This window comes from Chrysemys picta, chromosome 8, assembly GCF_011386835.1.
Source record: "Chrysemys picta bellii isolate R12L10 chromosome 8, ASM1138683v2, whole genome shotgun sequence".
NCBI lineage: Eukaryota > Metazoa > Chordata > Testudines > Emydidae > Chrysemys > Chrysemys picta.
The window spans coordinates 17,674,358-17,696,360 of NC_088798.1; the positions used below are offsets into that span (position 1 = coordinate 17,674,358).

Genomic DNA, 22,003 nt, shown 5'->3' on the forward strand with positions numbered 1-22,003 from the left:
GAAACTGACATGTCCTGCAGAATACCCTATGGAACTGCCAGAGATTGCTCTGAGACAAGGTGGATGAGGTAATATCTTTTATTGGACCAGCTTAAAGCTCAAAAGCTTGTCTCTCTCACCAACAGAAGTTGATTCAATAAAATATATTACCTCACCCATCTTGTCTCTCTAATATCCTGGGACCAACACAGCTACAACAACACTGCATGCAGGGCCAGATCTCCCTACAAAAAATCTAGTATCTCCAGTAATGCAGTAGTGGACACCAGTGGTTGATGGTCATGGTCTAGCCTTGGATTTACAGTAATGTTATAACCTTTTTACTAGCAGAATGAAAAATGTGGGTGGCATCTGGTCATGGGTGAGTTGAGTCCTCCACTGTCGCTCTGCCAAGTTATGAAGTTAGGACCTCTGCCACTGAGTTTATACAGTCTCCTGTTTAATCAATAAGGATATGATCTGAAGTCACTGGGTAGGCAACTGTTGACTTCAATGTGCATTGGATCAGGCCCTAAATTTTTAGTTTTTTCTGATCTGTCCCTGTTGCCTGTGTCTTTTTCATACACTGGATAAGGAAAGGTTTGTGTGTGGAAGGTGGTAAAAACAGCCCTGGGAAAGGGCTGCCCTAGGGAACCAAACAGGAGCGGGCTTGAGGCAGCCAATCAGGGCCAGCCTGGGCCAGTATAAGAAGGGTGAAGGGAGGAGCTGGGTCAGAGTCTCACTCCAGCCTTGGAATGGGAAGTACTTAGCTGCCTGGGAGCACTGGGTATGCAAAGCAAAAAGCGGAGCGGAGCTCAGGCCTGGCTACCTCCCAGGCTGAAGCCTTGCTGAAGGCCAAAGGAGGTGCTGGTGCTGCAGAGGTGCAGCCCGGGGATAGGCAGAGGCAGCTGGTCCAGCCCCCTTGCCAGTGATGAGTGGCCATCACAGACTGCAATTTGCCCAGGGAAAGGGGGCTAGATGATGACTGGCAGTAGCCACTGAGGCAAGGTGGGCATAGAGGGTTGGGGGTTCCTCTGGGAGGGGAGACCTAGAGCGTGGGGACTGCTGTGGGGCAGAACCCCAGCGTAAGGGGCACTGGGGTCCGGAAGGGACACGGGGCCTGAGGTAGGAGAGACACCGGCCAACAGGAGGTGCGCCGAGTGCTAATTGAGCTAATTCCCAGACGACCAGCAGGAGGTGCCATGCCAGTGAGTCAGCGGTCTGCTACAATTTATATATATAACACCCATATATATCTATATCTAATGTGAGTGATCAATTTGAGGCATCTTAAAGTAACCTAATTTTCAGAAAGTGCTGAACACCCATCCTCTGAAAATCAGTTCTGTTAAAGTGTCTGAATTTGGGCACCCAAAATCACTAGTCACTTCTGAGTTGTCCCACCAGTTGTAAGAAAGAACATTTATTTACCAAGGTTATTAATAACACATTAAGAATATTAAAAACACATTAGATGAACACCCTCAACTTGAGGTCTCATCAGTTTCAAAATATGTGTTGTTACTGCATCTGTCCCCTCCCAATTCTTGTGCTTTTACAACCACATTTTATATTTAATTTTTTTTTCTCTCTGCTGTTGTTGTATGAAGATAAACTGACTACCATGAAACTGACTATTATGTGCTGACAAATACACAAAATAAACAGGAAAAAATAGACAAAAATAATTTTCTCTGATCTCTTTCAGTAATGGCTATCTTAGGTGTTACTTGTAACAATAATTGGCTAAAACTTTTCAGACAGGTGTGGTTTTTGAGTTGACCATGTCCCTTTAAAATACAGTTTGCTTGTCACTATTTATGCACTTTGTTTACTATCTGCATTTCTCTTTGCTTAGTCAGTGAACATCACTGAAGTTAGTTATACTTCTGTTCATAGTCACCTTCGCTCTTAGGTTCTTAGTATTGTAGTGTTGATGTCCCAAACACTTGAGCAATATGTTTATTTGCTTAAAATTTGCTTTCATTGGAATTTAAAAAAAAATTCTGTAGACCTCAGATTTGATAAAAGCTTGCTATTATAAAATTTAACTATTAGCAACAAATTTGATAATGTCCCTTAAATTGTTTTTTATTTTATTTTGCATGTTTTCTGGGAAACAAAGATACAAAACTCAGTAAGTGCTTTTTGTTTGTGCAGGGTGTCTTGTACTCCCAAATGACAGTAGTAAGAGCTAAAATGTATGATAGCATTTTATGATATTAAGGGTCTCTTCATGTTTCTATTACAAACCTTGTCTGAGGGGTTCGTAGCATGTCCATCTTAATTTTCATCTGTCTGAAGGTAAGGGCCAAAACTGGGCAAAGCTGGGATATTTGACCCCTCTACAAGCATTCTGCACTCTATTCCTCCTACTAGCTGACCCAGCAGTGCATCCAGTCCCCTGGCTTGGACATTTTTCTCCAAAAAGCTGTCACTTTTTTCTGCTCAGTCATGCGTAACAGATGCTATTGCATCCCAAACATGCCTGAGAATCTTCTGTAGTGGTTGCTGCTATTCTGCAAATGATTCTGAGACATAGCTGAGAATCAAAAGCTCCTATTGCATCTGACAGAGAAAAAGGAGGTGGTGCATTGACTACATATGAAGCAGGAATATGTCTAGTAGCACAGCAATTCCCTTTTTTATGAGAACTTTAAAAAAACTTTGAGGTTTTAACAAAGGAGAGGGCAATGCTTGTGGTACGTAGCAACAACCTAACATTAACTCACACAGAATTGCTAGATGGGAGGGAAACTGAAGCCTGTACTATGGTTTTGCTTTTGTTGTTAACTTGAAGACCACTAAGTAGCTAATTTGTTTGAGTGCACCAGGGCTTGAGAAATTACACAAAATCAGATGGAATAAAATGGAATTATGCATAGTAGCTTATATAGGATCAGGCCTCCATTCAAACTGGACCTAGTACAAATCAAATAGAGGTTTTGACTCTGTGTGTGTCAGGTGCTTGCAAGGTAAAGCTCAAATATTATTGTGTCATATCCTTCAGAGACTTCTGCACCCCGAGAATGGTAACTCCAGATATTGTACAGTAGCTGAGTATATTATGTTGCAATTGTGAGTTATTTGAGGACAGTCATGCTGGTTTGGCGTTCCACTACCCTGGGATCTTCACTGACAGTGTATAGTACGAATACACATTGACACATTGTGCTGTTTATTAAGATTTTTCCACGCTATTAAATAAACAAAAGCTAGATTTCCAATCAAAGTAAATCGTAACAACATTTACAGACCCTCAGAAGAGGGACTCTCAATTGCTGACATAACTTTAATTGCAAATGCGAGAAATGTCTTGTTCAATAACAAAAGTAATAAACAGTGTTGTTATTTATTGGTAGAAAGGAACTAGTGTAACTTCTATAGCTACCAAAACATTTGGCATTTGAGACCTTTTAACAGTAATCACTATGTGTCAAAAACTAAGGGCAAATTCTTTGCTCTGAGATACCCTGGGGATCTCAAAAGCATATTATAAACTCATTCTGTGTGCAGCTCTTCCATTGAGGTCAACTGAAGTTCTGCATGTGAAATGAACACAGAATATATAATAGAAAGGTTCACAGTGTGGAACAGAAGTGAGAATTATGCCCTAAATTTATGCAGTTATTAAATACTTGGGTTTTTTTGGGAAGGAGAGGGGTGTTTGGTTTCGGGGAGGAGTGGGGTTTGCTGGTTGGTTGAGGGTTTTTTGTTTTGTAGGAAAAACTTCTCCATGGTTATCAGTGGACACAGCTTTGTATGTTCTCAAGGAAAATGAAAGCCAAGAAAACCTACAGCTTGTGAGCTTTACTGAAGCACGAAATAAAGAGGTCAGACGTTTTCCTTACATTTCTCATGTTGATTTTTAAAAAAAATCTTTATGTATGTGTCAACACAGCACAGTTTGGGCCTGCACAGGTTTGAGAGGATGACATGCCAGAAGGTGAGAAGGCAGAAATGAGGAACAGCTGCTCTATGCTTCTTCCTGTGCAAAACTGTCAGGGCTACTGCCACTGAAGTCAGCAGAAGCTAATGTTCTTCCTAGCAATATTAATTTAATTCCACACCTTTCAAACCCTAACACCTGAGGTGCAGGGAATTGCAGTGCACAGGTAAAGAAGAGTTGAGGTTACTCCTGGAAGAGCTATGTTCCCAAAGGGGAGGACAGGGGAAAATGTTGAGTTGCTGGTTCTCTGTACAGATGTTCCAAGATTCAAGGGATTTGCCTGGGGAAGCTCAGTTTCACCCCCAAAAGCCACCTTCCCTTTGCCTGCAAGAGATCAAAACACCACAAGGTCAACCTCATGGACTTTCCCTTCACTCCTCTTTCCCTCTGCCATGGGTATGAGTCCAGCCATAGTTACACACTGGTACATGCTCCTCTCCTGTGGTAAAACCAACAGAGGGAGAAATGACAATGTGAAATCATCTCCTCAGCTATCAAGCCACAGGGAAATGAGTTTGGGGCAGGGGCATTTACAATCTAATAAACAAGAGAGAATTATTATGTCCGCTTTACAAAAGGGGAGCTGAGACAGAGAAAGACTAAGTGACTTGCATAAGGCCACACTGGAAGACTTTGGCGGAACTAGGAATTGAACCTAGGTCTCCTGAATCCCAGCCCTGATCTTTAATCATGTGGCAAGCCTGTCTCTTGCACCCCTTGTTGCTTGTGAACATTTACAAGGAACCATGCAAAACTTTTGTTGCAAATTTGATGCAGGTTGATGAATCAGGGCCAGATTGTGAGCCAGTCTGCAGCTGATTTACACTCTCAGGGGGAAACAATGAGAAAGTTGGTGCAGTTTTGTCAATCTGCCTCCTCTGGCAGGAAAAGTGTTTTGTTTTGTTTTTGTTTTATTTTCAAGCTTAACGTTTTAAATTGGTTAAAAATCTGTGGGGCAGCAGAAATGTTGAACAGTTCCAGTCAGGCTGCTTGTAGTCCTACACAGCTAAGTAAATATTACTACAACTGGCAGTTCTCATGTCTATATACTGGCATGAAAAGCATCTTGTTGGGATTTGCCATCTCTAGGGAAAGAAAATATGGGGGCTGTAACAGTGAGTACCTTCTGTTGATCATTATTGTGGGAATATTAATAATGAAGGCAGGATTTGGATAAATAATGGCTCACAGATTTCTCTGTTTTCCATTGAGAATAGATGTTTATGTGGAAAGGTGAACTGGGACCTGGTATTTACTGGCTAATTCCATTCACAACTGGCTGTAGGCTCAAGAAGATAAAAAAGCAAATTACTGGAGAAGCCAAACTGGTTTATAGAGATGAAGATGGAGAGCTGGCCCTTACCAAAGAGTTCAAGTGAGTCATGTTTGCAAGGAGGCATGCTAGCTGTCCTAAAAGTATATATTCTCAGTATCCTTTATGCTGCTGAATTCATTTCTGTCTGGATGCCGTTGCTTTGGAAAAGCATTTTTCAACGTATTGGATCATTCACTGCAACGGTGTGAGGAAGGAAGCTGAAGCATTTAAAAACGGTCTTGTCTTCTCCGTCTTTTAGAGCAGCTTTATCAGACATATTTGAAATGATTGATTTAGATGGAAATGGCCTTCTGAGCCTGGAAGAATACAATTTCTTTGAGCTGAGGACTAGTGGCGAGAAATGTGACGAGGAAGCCTGGACTGTATGCAAGGGTAAGCTTGTAACTCTGCTTAATTCAACTGACCAGTAATGTTGAACTTTTGGTGAGACGTTACCTACATTCATATACAATGTTATTCTTAATATAGATTCATGCATACATATACATATATATATATATGTACACTAATTACTGGGTAGCCCAAAGCAAGATAGTGTGATAGATACTGCTCCCCTTCCCCATTGTTTTCGATCCGCCACCACCCCATCTTCTCGCCGTTTTCCTTTCCTGCACTCTCCTATCACTTTATTCTTCTTCTGTCCCGTTGGCTTGCAGTCCTCGTGTTTAATAGTCCATCTGTAGAAGAAATGCTTCTCATGGCTGTTTGTGCATTTCAAGTTTTGTGGGTGAGGGACATGTTCTGAATAGAGAACTGAGTGCCAAGAACTATAAAGTTCTAATTGTGGGTCTTATACTGAATCCACCTGCTGCAGTTACTCTCTGTCTCAGTTTACTCGTCTGTAAAATAGAGATGGTAATCCCTTCCTACCTCACAGGGTTTTGTAAGGTCAGTTAATCAATGTGTGTGAAGAGCTTTGAACATGAAAAACAGGACAGTTAGTGCATATTATTATTGTTTTCACTAGAAAATATCAATTGGAGCAATGCTTCTCCAGATGTAGGTATTTTCCATTGGAAATCAATCTTTTAAAACTTCATAAACAGTCCATACAATTGTCCATATTGTCCTTCTCACAACTGCAAACATGCTTTCTAAGACTTCTGTGCATTGGTGTTGAAAACCTGCCAGATTTTTAGGACTCTTACAGTCATGTATTGCTCTTGATCTGTAGGCACTGTTCTAATTAATGCCAGTGAGAGTCCTGCACCTTTTGAGGGCAGTATTTGGCCTTAAATGTCAGTTGGCAGGGGGAAAAAACACACATTTTTGTAGCATTGTTTAACACTTAAATTCAGTTATATTTCAAAGCCCTGATGACATACAGCTCTGCCACACAAGGGATACATTCATTAATGATTTTGTGATGCTCAGATACTACAGTGATGGGGCGGTATAAGTGACTAGATAGAAAGATAGGTCAGAGTTAGTTGACAGTGGTGATTTGGCTACAACCCCCTCTTAACCTGCTTAATTCTGGCCACAACATTTTAAATTTTGCAGGTCCTATTGAACATTTCTGTCTAAAACCCCCACAGTGTGTCTGGAACTTTTTCTGAACGATAGAGAGGTCATCCAAATACTGTTCTCCTGTAAATCAGTTTTTCTCCTCCTGTTTCTTCCCCCTAGATTCTGCACCACCTTTTATACCTTTATTTATATTTGTGTGTGCCTATGAGAGAGGAAGTGTCAGTGAACACGCTGGATGGATTACCAGACATTAATCAGTCGAAGGATTCAGATGAATATCATAAATCTTGAGAGCAAAGTTCAAGCAGTTTGTAATAGCATCTCAACCCTGAGATAGATTTATTAAATTGGTAATCCCTTTTTAATAATATATAGTCAAGATTTAACATTGTTATGATGAGAAAACCATTTTTAAAATTCTCTGACATAGGAACATTTCAATTATATGTTTGCTGACACATGTTCTATCAAGAGTGCCCCCAAAGCACTACAGCTCCACTGGACTTTCATTTCCTGTTCCCAGAACTCTCTTTTCTTAAAATCTTGCTCCACTGCAGATATTGCCGTGGGGGAAAAAAATCATTCAAGCCACACTCTACATTTTGAGACCTCCCCCTCTCTTGGGCCAATGAGCCTGCGGCCTCTGCCATTCCCTAAAATCCTAGGGGAAGCCCTGTAAACAACACACATTTCACTCAAGAAAATCTTTTACCATTTCAGCATTTTATAATGAAATTTGGAGAACTAGAGGCTGCAAGACGAATGGCCAAATCGTGCAGCCCTCACTAAAGTCAATGGGAGCTTTGCCTAAGAAAGGCCAGGGTGGAGACTGCAGGTTTGTATGCCCGAGGAAGAAGTAATTTAAGAGCTATCTTGTTTCCTTTTATACAGAGAATTTTGACACAAAGAAGAATGAGCTAACAAGACAGGGATTTATGGATTTGAATCTCATGGAGGCCAATGACCGTGAAGGGGATCCTAGTGACCTCTGGGTCACTTTACTGTCACTGGGCTACAATAAAGCACTGGAAATGACAGAGGTATGATAGTTGTGTATCAAAAATACACAACTTCCCATATAACTTGCTGCACGTTTAACTGCAACACTGCTTCTGACCTTCATAAATTGATTTCAGTAGGCCAGCAATGCAGCTAGGAAGGTTTCCACGATGCATTTCAGGTCTGGCATTCTATTCCCTGGGCTAGCATTGTTGAGGGGGACAGCCGAGGAGGTAGAGATCAGAGCTGCTGCAGTGACAACCCTCAGTGTTTAAAGAGAGAACTAAACTATCTTCCAGAGGCTGGATACCAGTATTTTACAGGGCCTGTTAGAGAGACTAGGGACATACCACCCGGAGGGCTTGGTGTGACCTGCTAGGGAGAAGCAGTTCTCAGTGAGGTGGTGGGTGAGAAGAGAGAGGCAGAAAATTGTGGCCTGTCAATGCACCCAAAGGTGCAGGGCTCTCGCTATCCAAGCTCTGAATCTGGTTTCCAACATGGCCTGGCTAACTGGGAAAGAATCCCTCCCCTAGTTCAAACCACAAGGGAAGCCAAAAAGCATCTGTGTGTTGCTGTGAAGAGCATCCCTTGAAAACAAATAAATGGCTGCCACTTGTATTCATTCCAGAATTAACCATGAAGGAGTCAGGTGCAGAATGAGGTATCAAAGATGGAAGCAGGGGATGAGGGAGGGTGTTTGCACTGAGCAGGACAAGGAGAACCTACCCACAGATGAAAACAATAATAAATACACCTTCCAGGTAATGTGTTTTTACATGGACTCAGAGATCAAACACTCCAGACAGGATTAACTAGCTATTTTAGGGTTTTTACTGCTGCCTCTCACCATACTGTCATAGCAATGCCCAGAAAGTAATCTGTGTCATATGTAGGATCAGGAATTCTTTTCCCCATGCACTCATGTGCCCAAGTGGCATTGAGGTTGGTTTTAAAGGCCCACACTTCCTTACCACTCTGTCAACAGAAGATGTTTTCAAAGGGTAACTCTAGCAAAGGATTGGGGAAGTAAAGCAAAGCTATAAAGACGCAAAAAGAACCTTCTATAAATATGCAGGAAAGTCCAGTATTTATATCTTGTTCCCAAGAAAAGCTGTTTTTTTATCACCCCGTGATCATTTTCTTTTCTTTGTTTACTTTCTCTTAAACCAAAGCAATGACTATGTAATTGTCAAAGAAAACCATTCTGTGCACGTGAAACAAAAATCTACTAACACAAAAACACTGATGTGGTAGTATTTTGGGATTTGGGAGGCTAGAATTAGCCATTCTCATATCAATGAGAAGATTTAAAAAATTAGCAAATGGTTGTGAGCAATTTCTCACTGGGTTACACTTCATCACTTGTCCTACAAATATCCCTAACAAAGCTGGAAAGACGTGATGCTCTGTCTTTCTGCAGTTTGGACACCAGAGAGAGCTGTTCTCTAACAAAGAAGGGTTCTCTGCCTTGCACAACTGTGGTTTGAGGGTTAGAAGCTTTGTTTCCCAAAGGATAAGTACAAACTATATATCGTGTGCTTGAACCGTTTGCTTCAATAGCACATATAATTTAACCCCTCAGTTCCTGGATTACCCTTTCAGCAGCACTTTTAACAGCAACTACAGTAGAACCTCAGAGTTACGAACACCAGAGTTACAAACTGACGAGTCAACCACACACCTCTTCTGGAACCGGAAGAACACAAACAGGCAGCAGCAGAACCTCCCCCCCACCCCCACCCCCACCCCCACCCAAAAAAAAAAAACAAAGTACAGTTCTGTGTTAAATGTAAACTATTAAAAAAATAAAGGGAAAGCAGCATTTTTCTTCTGCCTAGCAAAGTTTCAAAGCTGTATTAAGTCAATGTTCAGTTGTAAACTTTTGAAAGAACCACCATAACATTTTGTTCAGAGTTACAAACATTTAACAGTTATGAACAGTTCCCGAGGTGTTCTACTGTATAAAGTAAAAATGGAAGTAAAAATGTGTTGATGCTAACAGACAGCAGATTCTGATGGTCATTTTAAAAGCAGATGTACTCTTACTGAGCCTATTAAAAGTAATAGAAGAATCTCATCTCCTTGTTGGCACACATACTAATCGTAACCAACAAAATGGAAGCGCAAAGAGTGTTTCCTATCACAAAATTTCAATTTTAAATCTGCATGCAAAAACCAGTTATTTGAATGGCAAGAGTTTGCCAAAATACTGAGAAGGAAAGGGTTATTTCTGGTGCTCAAATCCCTAGTACTTCATCTTCTGTGCCTGATACATTTTGTGATCTGAGAAGATGAATGGTACAGTATATTTCACTGCATCAAGGCTTGCACTATCGGTGATGGCTGTGTGCTGTGTTGATTTATTCTAATTTCTGAATGACCAAAAAAGGTTATAAAGAACAGGAAATCTAGAGTTTTCTAAGTCTGTCTATTTTTTATACCCAATGGCGCATCTATATTTGGATAATTCTGCATCAGAGCAACTGTGAAAACAGAGCTGGGAATAAAAATCCAAGGAATAAATTAGGCATAAAGTAACAAGAACTAAACAGTATACTGTATATCATTACTGTATTTTTCTTCTATAACAGGCATGCCCCTTTGTCATTGACATCTATGCTGAAAAATGCAAACCCAGAATTAAAGCCGTTTATCTGGAGGCAGGCAGCAGGCAACTTAACAGGGCAATTTGCGAGTCTGTTGTTAACCAAGGAGATGCCAAAGTACTGGATAGTGGTGAAAGTATAATTGTCTATACCTACAAAAGTGATACACGGATCACTTCTGTTATTGAAAATAAGGTATTGTGTGATATTTCTCTTATGCACATTAAACAAAATAATTTTCGTGCTAATGTACATCATTGTTGTTACTCCCTTGTCATTAAGCTTTCTGTAGTAACACTTTCTGATATATAGATTCTGTACCTACTTAATAAAAAAAGCCCCTTCTTTAAGGGACTGATCCAAAGTCCATTGAAAACAATGGGAGTTTGTCCATCTACCAGTTTGTCAAATGGACATTGGATCAGGCCTAAAGAAAACATTCATGTACTAAGAAGATGTTGGGCATTTGCATACTGTATTATCAGCTGAATTCCTATCTGTATTTACAAAGGCATTGCACTTTTGTGGTGTAAAAGATTAGCAATATTATGTCTTCATGATTAGAACTGATCAGGAATTTTTCAGTAAAGAGTTTTTGTCACTAGAAAATGCTGATCAGTTCAAAGCAAAACTGTTCATGGAAAAATATCAGTTTCTACAAATTTTGCATTTAGAAAAAAATGTGTACTAAGAGTGAACAGTGATATGCACAGATTTTGGTTTTAGGGGCTTATTATGGATGAAGCATTAAACTGTTACCTTTAAAGCTATCTTCTTTCTGTATCCTCCCGCCAGAATGGGATTATGGGTTTGGGGGGGCCCTGGGCCAGAGCAAGTGGGGGCGCCTGCAGTCCCCTCTGCACCACCACCCCCGGTGCTCCTGCCTGGGAACAAGATTGGGATGCGGGGGCTTCCAACCTCCAACCGGGGAACGGGGCCAGGGAGCTTCCCCCACTCCACGGTTGGAGTGCGAGGCGGGCAGCACGGGTTGGGGCATGGGGGCACCCCAATTGGCCAGGGCCCCTGGGCACAGACCCCTTTGGTCCGGTGGCTAATCCGCCACTCCTCCCGCACCCAGAGGTACGTAGGGCGTCCACCAGTTTCTGCCATTTATTTTGAGTCTTGTCCTGGTCTGTTCAGGTTTTTGAATGTCTTGCAGAAGGATTTGGCTTCTTTCTCTATTGTTGTGCAAAAGATTTACTTAATTATTAATCCAAGCTAATACATGTAAATACAGGCAAAAGTGTTCAGTGAGATGGAAACAGAAATTTCAAACCCTTTTGCTTAGGGCCTAATGCCAAGTCTATTCACACTCAGTTTCATTTACCTTAGGATTTCAGAATAAAGAAATAGTGTAGTCAGATGCTAGAATAAAACTAGGGCCTAATGTGGGTAGCCAAATTTTTTTAGAAGGGAACACTTATCAGGAGGGAATGACTTGGTGATCTAATAGTAAGTTTGAAATATCTAGACTCCCTGGAACCACAGGTTCAAATCCGGGCAGGACTCTCTCAGCACTTCATCTTTCAGAGGTAGATAAATTAGATGCAGCTTGGGAATTTTTCAGAGAAGTTCTTAAATACCGAGGGCCAAATTCTCTGCTGGTTAATGGAACTGTCACTTACACCAATGGAGATTTTGATTCCACAAGTTTCTCTGCTCTGCACTGGACCAGTTTGTTGAACTTTCATGAAAATTTTAGTATTTTTTTTATTATTATTATTATTACAAAAGACTGCAAAAGATAAATGGGCAATGTTATGTATATCATCATTCTCATAGTCTCCACAGAGTTTACTACTAACCCTTCAAATCATAAATACAGGCATTGATTGCAAGTATAATGGAAATAATGGTTTATTATTTCTAAAGTTAATTATAAGGGAATATGCTAGTAAGTAAGGGATGGATTCTGTCTGGCCCTTCCCAGCAGCTATAGGTGGAGTAAAAGGCCTATCTCCCATCCTTCTGTGGTCTGTGTCCCTGCACACACAGCCCCAAAGGGCGTAGAGAGTAGGTGGAGCCATGGCTCTCGCCTGCCCATGTAGGCCCTAAAATTAACTCTATCAGGTCATAGCCTGCAATTTGAAATAAAAATGTACTAAACAGTCTCTGCATCTGTTTCCATGTCCACTTGTTATTCACACACAGTACAGAATACTTTCTCTATGAACCATCTTCATCTCGCTTCCCATGTAGAAATGTAGACCCCTCCCAAAGAAAAGATCAGAACATAATAATAATAATACTAATGAAAAGATAAACACAGAGTGGTGTTTGTTTTTTTCAGCCTCAGGCTATTTCAAACATAATTATATTTGCATTCTAATCTACATAAACCTTTTGTACTGTGAGCATCACAGACAGCACTTCTGCCAATCTTATCTTTATAGAGTCATAGGTAGCCGTTAAGTAGGAGGAAGAGGCTGCTGTCTGATACAATCATATTCCTATTCCCTTTCACAATAAGGAGCAGCAATTGTTTGTTAGCATTCTTCTAAGAATCTCTAGCATTTCTCAATGCCCATGTGAAATCCAAATTTATCTAAACATGAGTGAATGGCAATACAGACTAGCATGTCTTTAATTTAAGTCTTGTTTTCCAGTTTGAAATAGTTCCTTTGATTGTTTTTCTGAGAGCATGTAACATGCTAGATCAGCTCTATGGGGCCAGTCTGGGCTATTTTGTACAGCAATAAGTAGCATGTTGAATATACCAGCTCTGCACTGGGCCAGTTGATAATTAGGCCCAGCCCATAGGGGCTTTGTAATTTGATTGCTGTCCATAGAAAAGCTTAAAGTTTCTTCTTATCCGTAAGCTTTCCTGTGTAGATTTTGACCATTTCTACTCACCACTGGGATGCAGAGGTTACAGAGGAGGGCAGGAGAGAGGGTTGGAGATGAGGTCTTACAAGTTATGGGTTACCTCTCCCCATTCTCTGAGAGGAGTGGGGAGGGATCTTCAGCCCGGTTGACTGACAACTCCATTCCAGAGTCATTCACTGGAAGCTGGGAGCAGCATGGTCTGTTCAGTCAGATCCAACCCACTGTTGCTCAGGTGTTCAAAAGTCACTGTGTCCCTGACATGGTGCTTTGGCTGTCAGAGGTGGCATTTGGGGTGTAATTCACCGTCTGTGGAGTTGGACAGTCACTTAGCCACTACCCATCTACCCAGAAGCGGGGGCCTGCTCTCCCAGAGTTTGCAAACATTCCTGTCTTTAGAAAGAAGAACAGGAGTACTTGTGGCACCTTAGAGACTAACAAATTTATTAGAGCATAAGCTTTCGTGGACTACAGCCCACTTCTGATTCCTGTCTTTGGAGCTAGGTGGCACCACAGAACTGCTTGAGGTTCTGTGCTGTGGTTGGGCCATACCATTCATTTCTTAAAAACCAGTTGGACTGTCTCCTGTTTTATTTATTAGGTCGTATTTCATTCTCAGAAGTGTGTGCACAGCTTCAGTGGGTGCCGTGGACACACACATCAAAGGGCAGGATGTAGCTCATTATTTAAACTGTTTTGTTTACATTAATTTTGTTGAATATTTAAGAATTATTTCATATGTAAGCAAGTTGTATTTTGGAAGAGATTGTTTGTAATGAATCCATGATCCGCACGTAATGAACATAATTACCACAAATCTGTGTGTGTGTGTCTCTCTCTCTCCCTCTCTCTTGCTTACACATACACATACATTCTCTCTCACTCTTTGACTTGAATCTTGCTCCTTCAGCTCCCAAATCAGTCCTCTACTGCTTGAGCTAGAGATCTCCTGTAGTATGTTCAATATCTTGGATATAGAGCTGGCCCCAAAGCATAACATTGTTTACTCATCATGCATGCCAAACAAGTACATTGTGCACCAAATTCTCTGCTGGTGTGGATTGGCAGAGCTTCAAGGAAGTTAGGGCCTGTGCCAGTTTACACTAGCAGAGAATCTAGCACTGTGGGTAAAATTTTCAAAAGCAATTGTGTCACATAGGAGTCCCATTGACTTTTAATCAGGCTTGAGGTCCTAAGTGACATGGGTGCTTTTGAAAAAGGACATAGGTCCCATGCCAAGTTACTTAGGTGCATTTTAAAATTTTATCCTACATATTTAAAACTTTCCATCCCATTATAATAGCAATTTCAGATGAAATAACCAGCATCTTTAAGTTGTTTTATAAGAAGCGGCCATTTAATCATGAAGACTAATGAGACCTCTAACGTTTTCCCACTTACAGTCTGAAAACAAAGTGGTTATTCATGTCAACAATGAGCAGAGTAAGAACTGTGTAAATAACAGGGGACTCAACATTTTTGCTGTTGAAGTGGCACCAAAATCCATGATGGTAATGTTATTATTTCCCTAATTTAAAATCTTAGTAAAAATATCATATGTGGCACCTTTAGAGTTTGTTTTTTGCAAATCTTTCTGTATTAATATTGAGAATGTGGATATGAAGCAAAAGGAGAACTGTCCATCTACATGAGAAATATAGTTAAGATGGAGGCCGTGATTTTCAAAATTGTGCACCTACCTTGCATGTGCAGGTATTTCCTTGTGCAGATGGCCAGACAAATGTACAACAAGCCAGTTTTTGCATGCAAATGTCTGATTCGCTTGCCCTTTCACTGTAATTGTACATACTAATTATGAATACCTTTCAGCATTTACTCCTATTTAAAAAGCAAGCCCCTAATGTCAATAAAAGAGAGTTGTCATAGCAGATTGGTCACCAATTAATAAATCTTGTAAATGCTAATGCAAACCTAACACAATTATTTTCAAAGCAGGAGATGTTTTGCCTGTATGAACCGTCAATTATAATGACTATACTTCTTAAATGATTAGTGTAAATTAAATCATGTTTTATTATGTGTGTTGTTGCAGTAGAGTGATGCATGTTCATTATACTATTATTTAAGAGAGACTGTTAACCTAACATCCATATGCTGCAAATGAATAATGTTGTTTATATTATTAGTGACACCTTAGATTATTAAAAATTAAAAACTTAAAAATCCAATTTCCTGTAACTAGGCAGTTTTACTTTTGTGCAAAATCAATTTCACTTTCAGATTTACTTCTAACACCTGCAGTGGCATGTTTATTGGTTTTCATTGGCATTATCATCTTAGGTTTGTTTAAAAAAAAAAGCGGCTCTTAAACATTTTAATTTTGGGCCAAATTTAAGTTTCTCTTCATCTGATGCATTCCATGAGCATGAAACACAGACTTAGTGTGTGCTTTATCCAGTCACACACAAAAAATACATGTATATGATGTACGTTATGGACAATATAATTTCCAACAGGCAGACTTTTAAAAAAACTTAATTTATGGACAGTGCTTAGACAATTGGCAATATGATTGGCTGACTCCCATTCCAGAAGTTGTACTATTTTTAGTAAAAGTTGAAATAAATGGGTATACAAGTTAAAAAAAAAACTGCTCTATAAAGTGCTAAAAGTAAATAATAATATATGGAGATATACCTATCTTATAGAACTGGAAGGGACCTTGAAAGGTCATTGAGTCCAGCCCCCTGCCTTCACTAGCAGGACCAAGTACTGATTTTTACTCCAGATCCCTAAGTGGCCCCCTCAAGGATTGAGCTCATAACCCTGGGTTTAGCAGGCCAATGCGCAAATCACTGAGCTATCCCTCCTCTGAAGTACAGTGTCTCTCTTTCAAATGCAGATCATTCAAATGATATCACTCTGTATTTCATCATTATCCAACCTCTGGCCCCGATCCTGGCATGTGCAGATGGACTGTTGCACCCGCTTGGCGTCTCATTTAGATTGATGCAACTCCATGGGAGTGCAGGATTAGGGTTATTCTAACACTACTGCTGATAGCTTTGATCAGATATAGGAGGCTCCATGCTGCAAGCAGGGCTTTGGAGCGGAGCCCGGAGCTGGAGCGCGGAGCAGCTCCAAAGCCCTGGCTGCAAGGTGTTTTATAAGATTCATTTCCCACTGGAATCAATGAGAATTGTAGGCTTAGGGCCCACTGCAGGATTTTACCCATAATGTAGTTAAATGCAGTAATAATACCTATCATTACACAACTTCAATTTTGCATCAGCTAACTTTTTCAATATGTACTAGAAATACAATTATTAATGTTATCTAGATGGCATTTTAAGTAGTAAATGTTCAGTTGGGTAGGAATTAAGGAAAGAATGGTAACTAAAGAGAGTTCATTATATTTTCCCTCTTTTTACATGCAGGTTTGTCAGCATGTGATGCCTTTGAAAGAGCAAGAAGAATGGATATATAATTGTGTGCATTCTCTCGTACCTTAAACACCATGTTTAGAAAACAGTCTACTCTTGGAGCTACTAAAACAAGAACTAAATCAGGATTGTCCTGTGATTAATAGATAAATTGATTAATCTTGTCCACTTCAGAACCAAGACTGATACAGATCATTTATTCTGTATCTATGCTTTGCTCCCATGGTTTCAGCTATTCAAGCCAATGAACCACAAAACCTGACTTCAATCCTATCCAGTCCCTCAGATCTGACGGCCAGATATGGCTTTTTGTGACTGCAAAGCCTGCAGCCACACGCTCCCCCCTGCACTCTGCCGATTTGAGGGAATTAGAAATATATTTGCTTTCCTTTGTTGGAGGGGAACACAGCCATGAAAGCATAAATCAGCTGGTAGGTTGAAAGGAATAATCATCTGCAGAAAGAACACACGCACACGCTTTTTACATAAAATGAATCATTTATGTTTTGAATGTATCCCAAAGAACCAGTTTGCTACACTCTCTCTCACATCCTTAGCTGGTCCTGGGCATAAGGGTAGACAGTGGTAATTGACATGTAGTGGAAGTGCAAGTTATTGTTTCTCAGCTGTGCCTCACAAATGCCAAGGCTGGCACAGCCAACGGTCTTTCCTATAGCTTGCTGTGCAGTCCCACATGTGCAACTGTCTCTCCATCCACCTGCTCTTTCCTTTTGGAGACCCCACCACTATCTCAAACTCCTCGTGTCAAAAACTGACCTTCTCTCTCTCCTCTTTGCCACCATTGACAACTTCACTCCATCCATGTCACGCCACCTCTAATTTTGATGTCAGTTTTGACTCCTCTCCTTTATATCCAGGTTTTTGGCAAACCCAATTTCTTCTTCCTCTATATCTCTAAAATCTGTCCCTTCCTCTCTGTCACTGACACTGTGTTAAAAATCTGACCTGTTATCTTTTACCCTGATTAATGTAACTTCCACCTCCAGGCTTCTCTCCTCTGTACTCTATCCAGAATCCTGCAACTAAAATCTTCCTCTCTCTTGAGCTAACACTCCCTTGAATCCCTTCACTGGCTTTCACACGTTACCCAGTCAAACTCCCTGCACTCCACTTTCAGTGCTGTGCTTCTCCACTCCTGCCTTCGTCTCTGCTCTGATTCCCATCTGCACCCCTTTCACACACTCTGCTCAGTCCTTTCTTCTTGGAGCCTCCTTGTCTCCTTCTTCCCATATTCCTCCTTCTTCATGCCTTTTTTTCATGTTTCAGTCCGTGTACGACCACACTACAAAGACTATACCAACATAGTGGTGTAGCCGTATCTATGCCAATATAACCCTGTAGTGTAGATACAGCTTACACTAACAGAAGGGATTTTTCCATCCAAACTCCACCTCCCCAGATGACGGTAGCTACATCAATGGAAGCACTCTTCTGTCAGCATAACTGTGTCTACAATTGGGGGTTAGGCCCATCTTCCTCCATGGCCTCCGACAGACTCTCTTTATTATGAAGAATGTTTGCTTTCCTAACAGAACAAATGCTTAGTTACTCCTATGCAGTCTCTTTCTGAAAAATTACTAGTGTGCAGAGTGAGCCCTACTAGAGGAATGTTGAATTTGCTATAGAATTATTTAATCATGTGTATTCCTTTCTCACTTTCACCACTTCAACCCTCTTGACTTTATTTTGCAGCTGGCCAGCATAGCTATGTTGAGCTACCTTGTAAGCGTAGACCAGGCTGTATTTCATCTAGCTTCCGCTTTCCTGTGTGCAACATGCCATCCCTTTGCTCCTCCTTATGCTGACCTCTTCCCACCCACACCTGATCCTTAGCTGTTTGCATTGTGTTTAATTGACATGATCAGAAAGTTCTTGAGGCAGGTCCTTATTTTCCTACACGGCTGTAAAACGTCACTGGCACCACAATCATAATAATGCGTATTTCCATTTTGGGTGCGGTACACTTTACAATTAAAATATGAATCCTTTTTACATTTGTGACATTGTTTCTCTACTTTTGGTGTGTGTCTGTAAAGCAGATTCCATGCTACAAATACTGCTGTACCCAGTAATAAGAGAAGATTGCAATAAATCTTTTATAAAATATTGCTGCCAAGGCACTGCATTCAGTTGATTTCATCTGCCTTAGTAGTTACGCTTGGAAATATTGAAAAGGAGCCATCCCTTATAATTACAGTATTGTGTTTCTACAAAGACTGGATTCTGTAAATCCGGTAGTGCAATTTGAAAATCGGTGCTGTATTTCCATCTGTTTGTAAATGCTTCCCTGAGGAAGAGCTTGCTATCTCAATTGGGCCTAGGGGCTCTTGGGGTTTAATATACACATTTGTGGGTTTGATTATGTGTGGGACTGTTATCTTAGGTCTGGTCTACACTACAGACCTATGTTGGTACAACTACATTGTTGGGTGTGAAGAATCCACATCCCTGAGCGACATAGTTATACCAACCTTGACTCCCCCCTGTAGACAGCGCTAGGTTGATGGGAAAGCTTCTCCCATTGACACACCACTCTTAGGGAGGTGGATTAACTATGTCGATGGAAGAGCTCTCTCCCATTGGCGTAAGAGCATCTTCACTTAAGTGCTACAATGGCGCAGCTGCACCGATGCAGAATTTTAAGTGTAGACCTGCCCTGTGTCTTGGAACTATTAAGAGTGGGGGCTCTTGGTTTTATTTTTCCAATCTATCAGTGATTTGATTTTTTTCCCCTTTAGTGTTTGTTGCTGTTAGTACTTAACTTACACTTGCTCTGCTTGATTAAGCCACTGCTTGTTTTTTTTATTCCTTTACATTTTTTTAAAAATCTGGGTATAAAGTGTCATAGTCAAGCTCCACCTGCTGGACACTTACGAAACTGTTGAATTTGGGGCCCAACTTGCTGGATCAGTGTGATTTTAAGCCCCCCTTTGTCACTGAGTAAACTCCAGCCACTGTCTCTCACTCAGGGCCGGCTCTGACTTTTTTCAGGGCGGCCGGACCCGGCGGCAAAGCAAAACAAAAAACCCTGGGTGCAGGGAGGCCAGACCCAGAGGCAAAGCAAAAAAATAAAATAAACTCCAGGGCGCAGGGCGGCCGGACCCAGAGGCAAAGCAAAAAAATAAAATAAACCCCAGGGCGGCCGGACCCGGAGGCAAAGCAAAAAACTTGGTCAGCCATGCTGTCCTAAGATTGGACGCAATGCCGCCCCTTAGAATCTGCCGCCCCAAGCACGAGCTTGCTTGGCTGGAGCCTGGAGCCAGCCCTGCTCTCACTTCAGGCTCTTTGGCACACTTCCTGGGTGTAGACTCTTTGATATCCCTTCTGGAAGTGGAATCACATAGCTCAGCTACTGTAGGCCCTCAAGACCAGGCCAGACCCCCGAAGACACCCCAGTAGCTTAAAAACAGCCACTCCCAGAGATCCCTCCTTGTGGATACTCTGATTTATAGTTTACCTCTTCAGGGGCACATGGTAGTTGAAGTAAATAGGCACAGACTTTGCATAGGGTTTCTAAAATAATAACTGTTAATTCAAACAGCATACGAGATATACAGATTTAAGCAAAACATTCCTTGCCTCAGTTTCCTCACCACTCTTGAGTGTTTTTCAGGATTTGAGTCAGTTTCCTTCCAGGGTTCCAGGCCTCCTCATCATTAGTCCTCCAGGTCTGGCATCTCTTCCAAATCATTGAGTCTTTCTCTCTGTTCCCTGCAGTCAGTGACAGAGTCCTTCACCTCTGGCTGGCTGCAGTCAAAAAGGTTCCCTCACTCATGATACATGCCCCTTTGTCCCTCTCCCTTGAACTTCTCCACCTTTGCATTTTTAAACACCTGCACTAACACCTGATTTCTTTGTTCCCTTTCTGGGGATTTTCCATTCCTCCAAATCCCGCTCCCAGCAGACCACCTGTAATGATGACTGCATTCTTCCAGTTTAGGCACCCTCCACTTTACCACACTCATTTTTCTGCCAGTCATTAACAACTTATTTTGTTTGTTCTGTAGCTTCTTCCAGACAGGGAGTGTGATGATACATGATAGGCCCTTATCAGCCTTTGTCTGATTTGCTATGTGTAGCGGATTGGAGTTATCCATAGAGTTCACAAAATCATCCAGAATTCATAAGTTGTACAGAGACAGGTCCCCCAGATTGTCACATAAGGTCATAAGGAAATAAGCCCTGTAGAAAAGATGACGGCTTTGCTTTGGGTTCTTAGCTGCTGACTTTAACCAATTATCTTCAGGGTGAGCTGGAATAAAGAAGCTGGATGTAACACCCAGAAACAAGCTGAAACAGAAATTACACACTTTGTCTATTGCAGTTTTTATAGTTATGCTAAGTGTCAACATAAAGAACTGTGACACCAGTGACTGGCTTCTTAAAAGGCGTCTGTTTAAATAGGTATTAAATTTATGTGACCTTGTCTGACTGAGTAGCAAGTAGTCTTGAAAAGCTATATTTATCCACCAGCAACTCTTGTACTCTGACTTATTCTGCTGTAACAGTATATTAGGCAGGGAAAGGTCAGTTCTGAAATGAGAGCACTGTTACAGGACTGCCACAATTTACATACTGTAGGTACCAGTGCTTAGACCAGGGGTAGGCAACCTATGACACGCATGCCAAAGGCGGCACGCGAGCTGATTTTCAGTGGCACTCACACTGCCCGGGTCCTGGCCACCGGTCCGGGGGGGTTCTGCATTTTAATTTAATTTTAAATGAAGCTTCTTGAACATTTTAAAAACCTTATTTACTTTACATACAACAATAGTTTAGTTATATAATATAGATTTATAGAAAGAGACGTTCTAAAAATGTTAAAATGTATTACTGGCACGCAAAACCTTAAATTAGAGTGACTAAATGAAGACTCGGCACACCACTTCTGAAAGGTTGCCGACCCCTATCTTAGACAGATCTAGGGTGACCAGATAGCAAGTGTAAAACATCGGGACAAGGGGTGGGCGGTAATAGGTGCCTATATAAGAAAAAAAACCCAAAATCGGGACTGTCCCTATAAAATCAGGACATCTGGTCACCCTAGACAGATCTTACATGTGGTCTGGTTCTCTAACCTGTAGGAGAGACAGTAAAGGTCCATTTTCAATATAATTTGGAAAAAGTATAAGTTGTAGCAACATGCATTGTAAATATTTAACCTCTTGGGCCTGACAAGCTAAACCAGCCAACATTTAGAACCCTTCTCTAAGGGCACTGTGAAAGGATGGCAACAGGACACACCTTTGAAAGGCTGCCCCAGGGTCCTAATAGTACACAAACAGTCACTGGAAGTTTCATACCACTAAGAAAAAGCTGGTAGATTGGCTGGGAAACAACAAGACCTTGCTAGATAAAATGGTATAAAATGCATTATTCCTGTCACTGCATTCCCCATGTTTATAAAATCAAAGTC

The 22,003-nt window shown here is 41.1% G+C and overlaps 1 protein-coding gene across 1 annotated transcript in view; it reads left to right on the forward strand.

Moving 5' to 3' along the window:
* The window catches only part of EFCAB7 (EF-hand calcium binding domain 7), a 41,801-nt gene extending 20,844 nt beyond the window's left edge, over positions 1-20,957 (forward strand). The window contains exons 8-14 of the mRNA XM_005284767.4: positions 3,703-3,812; positions 5,146-5,303; positions 5,503-5,636; positions 7,626-7,774; positions 10,325-10,534; positions 14,566-14,673; positions 16,561-20,957. Of these exons, the coding sequence (XP_005284824.2) occupies positions 3,703-3,812; positions 5,146-5,303; positions 5,503-5,636; positions 7,626-7,774; positions 10,325-10,534; positions 14,566-14,673; positions 16,561-16,635 (944 nt within the window). The 3' untranslated portion in view covers positions 16,636-20,957. The remainder of the gene's footprint in view (positions 1-3,702; positions 3,813-5,145; positions 5,304-5,502; positions 5,637-7,625; positions 7,775-10,324; positions 10,535-14,565; positions 14,674-16,560) is intronic.
* Positions 20,958-22,003: the final 1,046 nt, after the last annotated feature.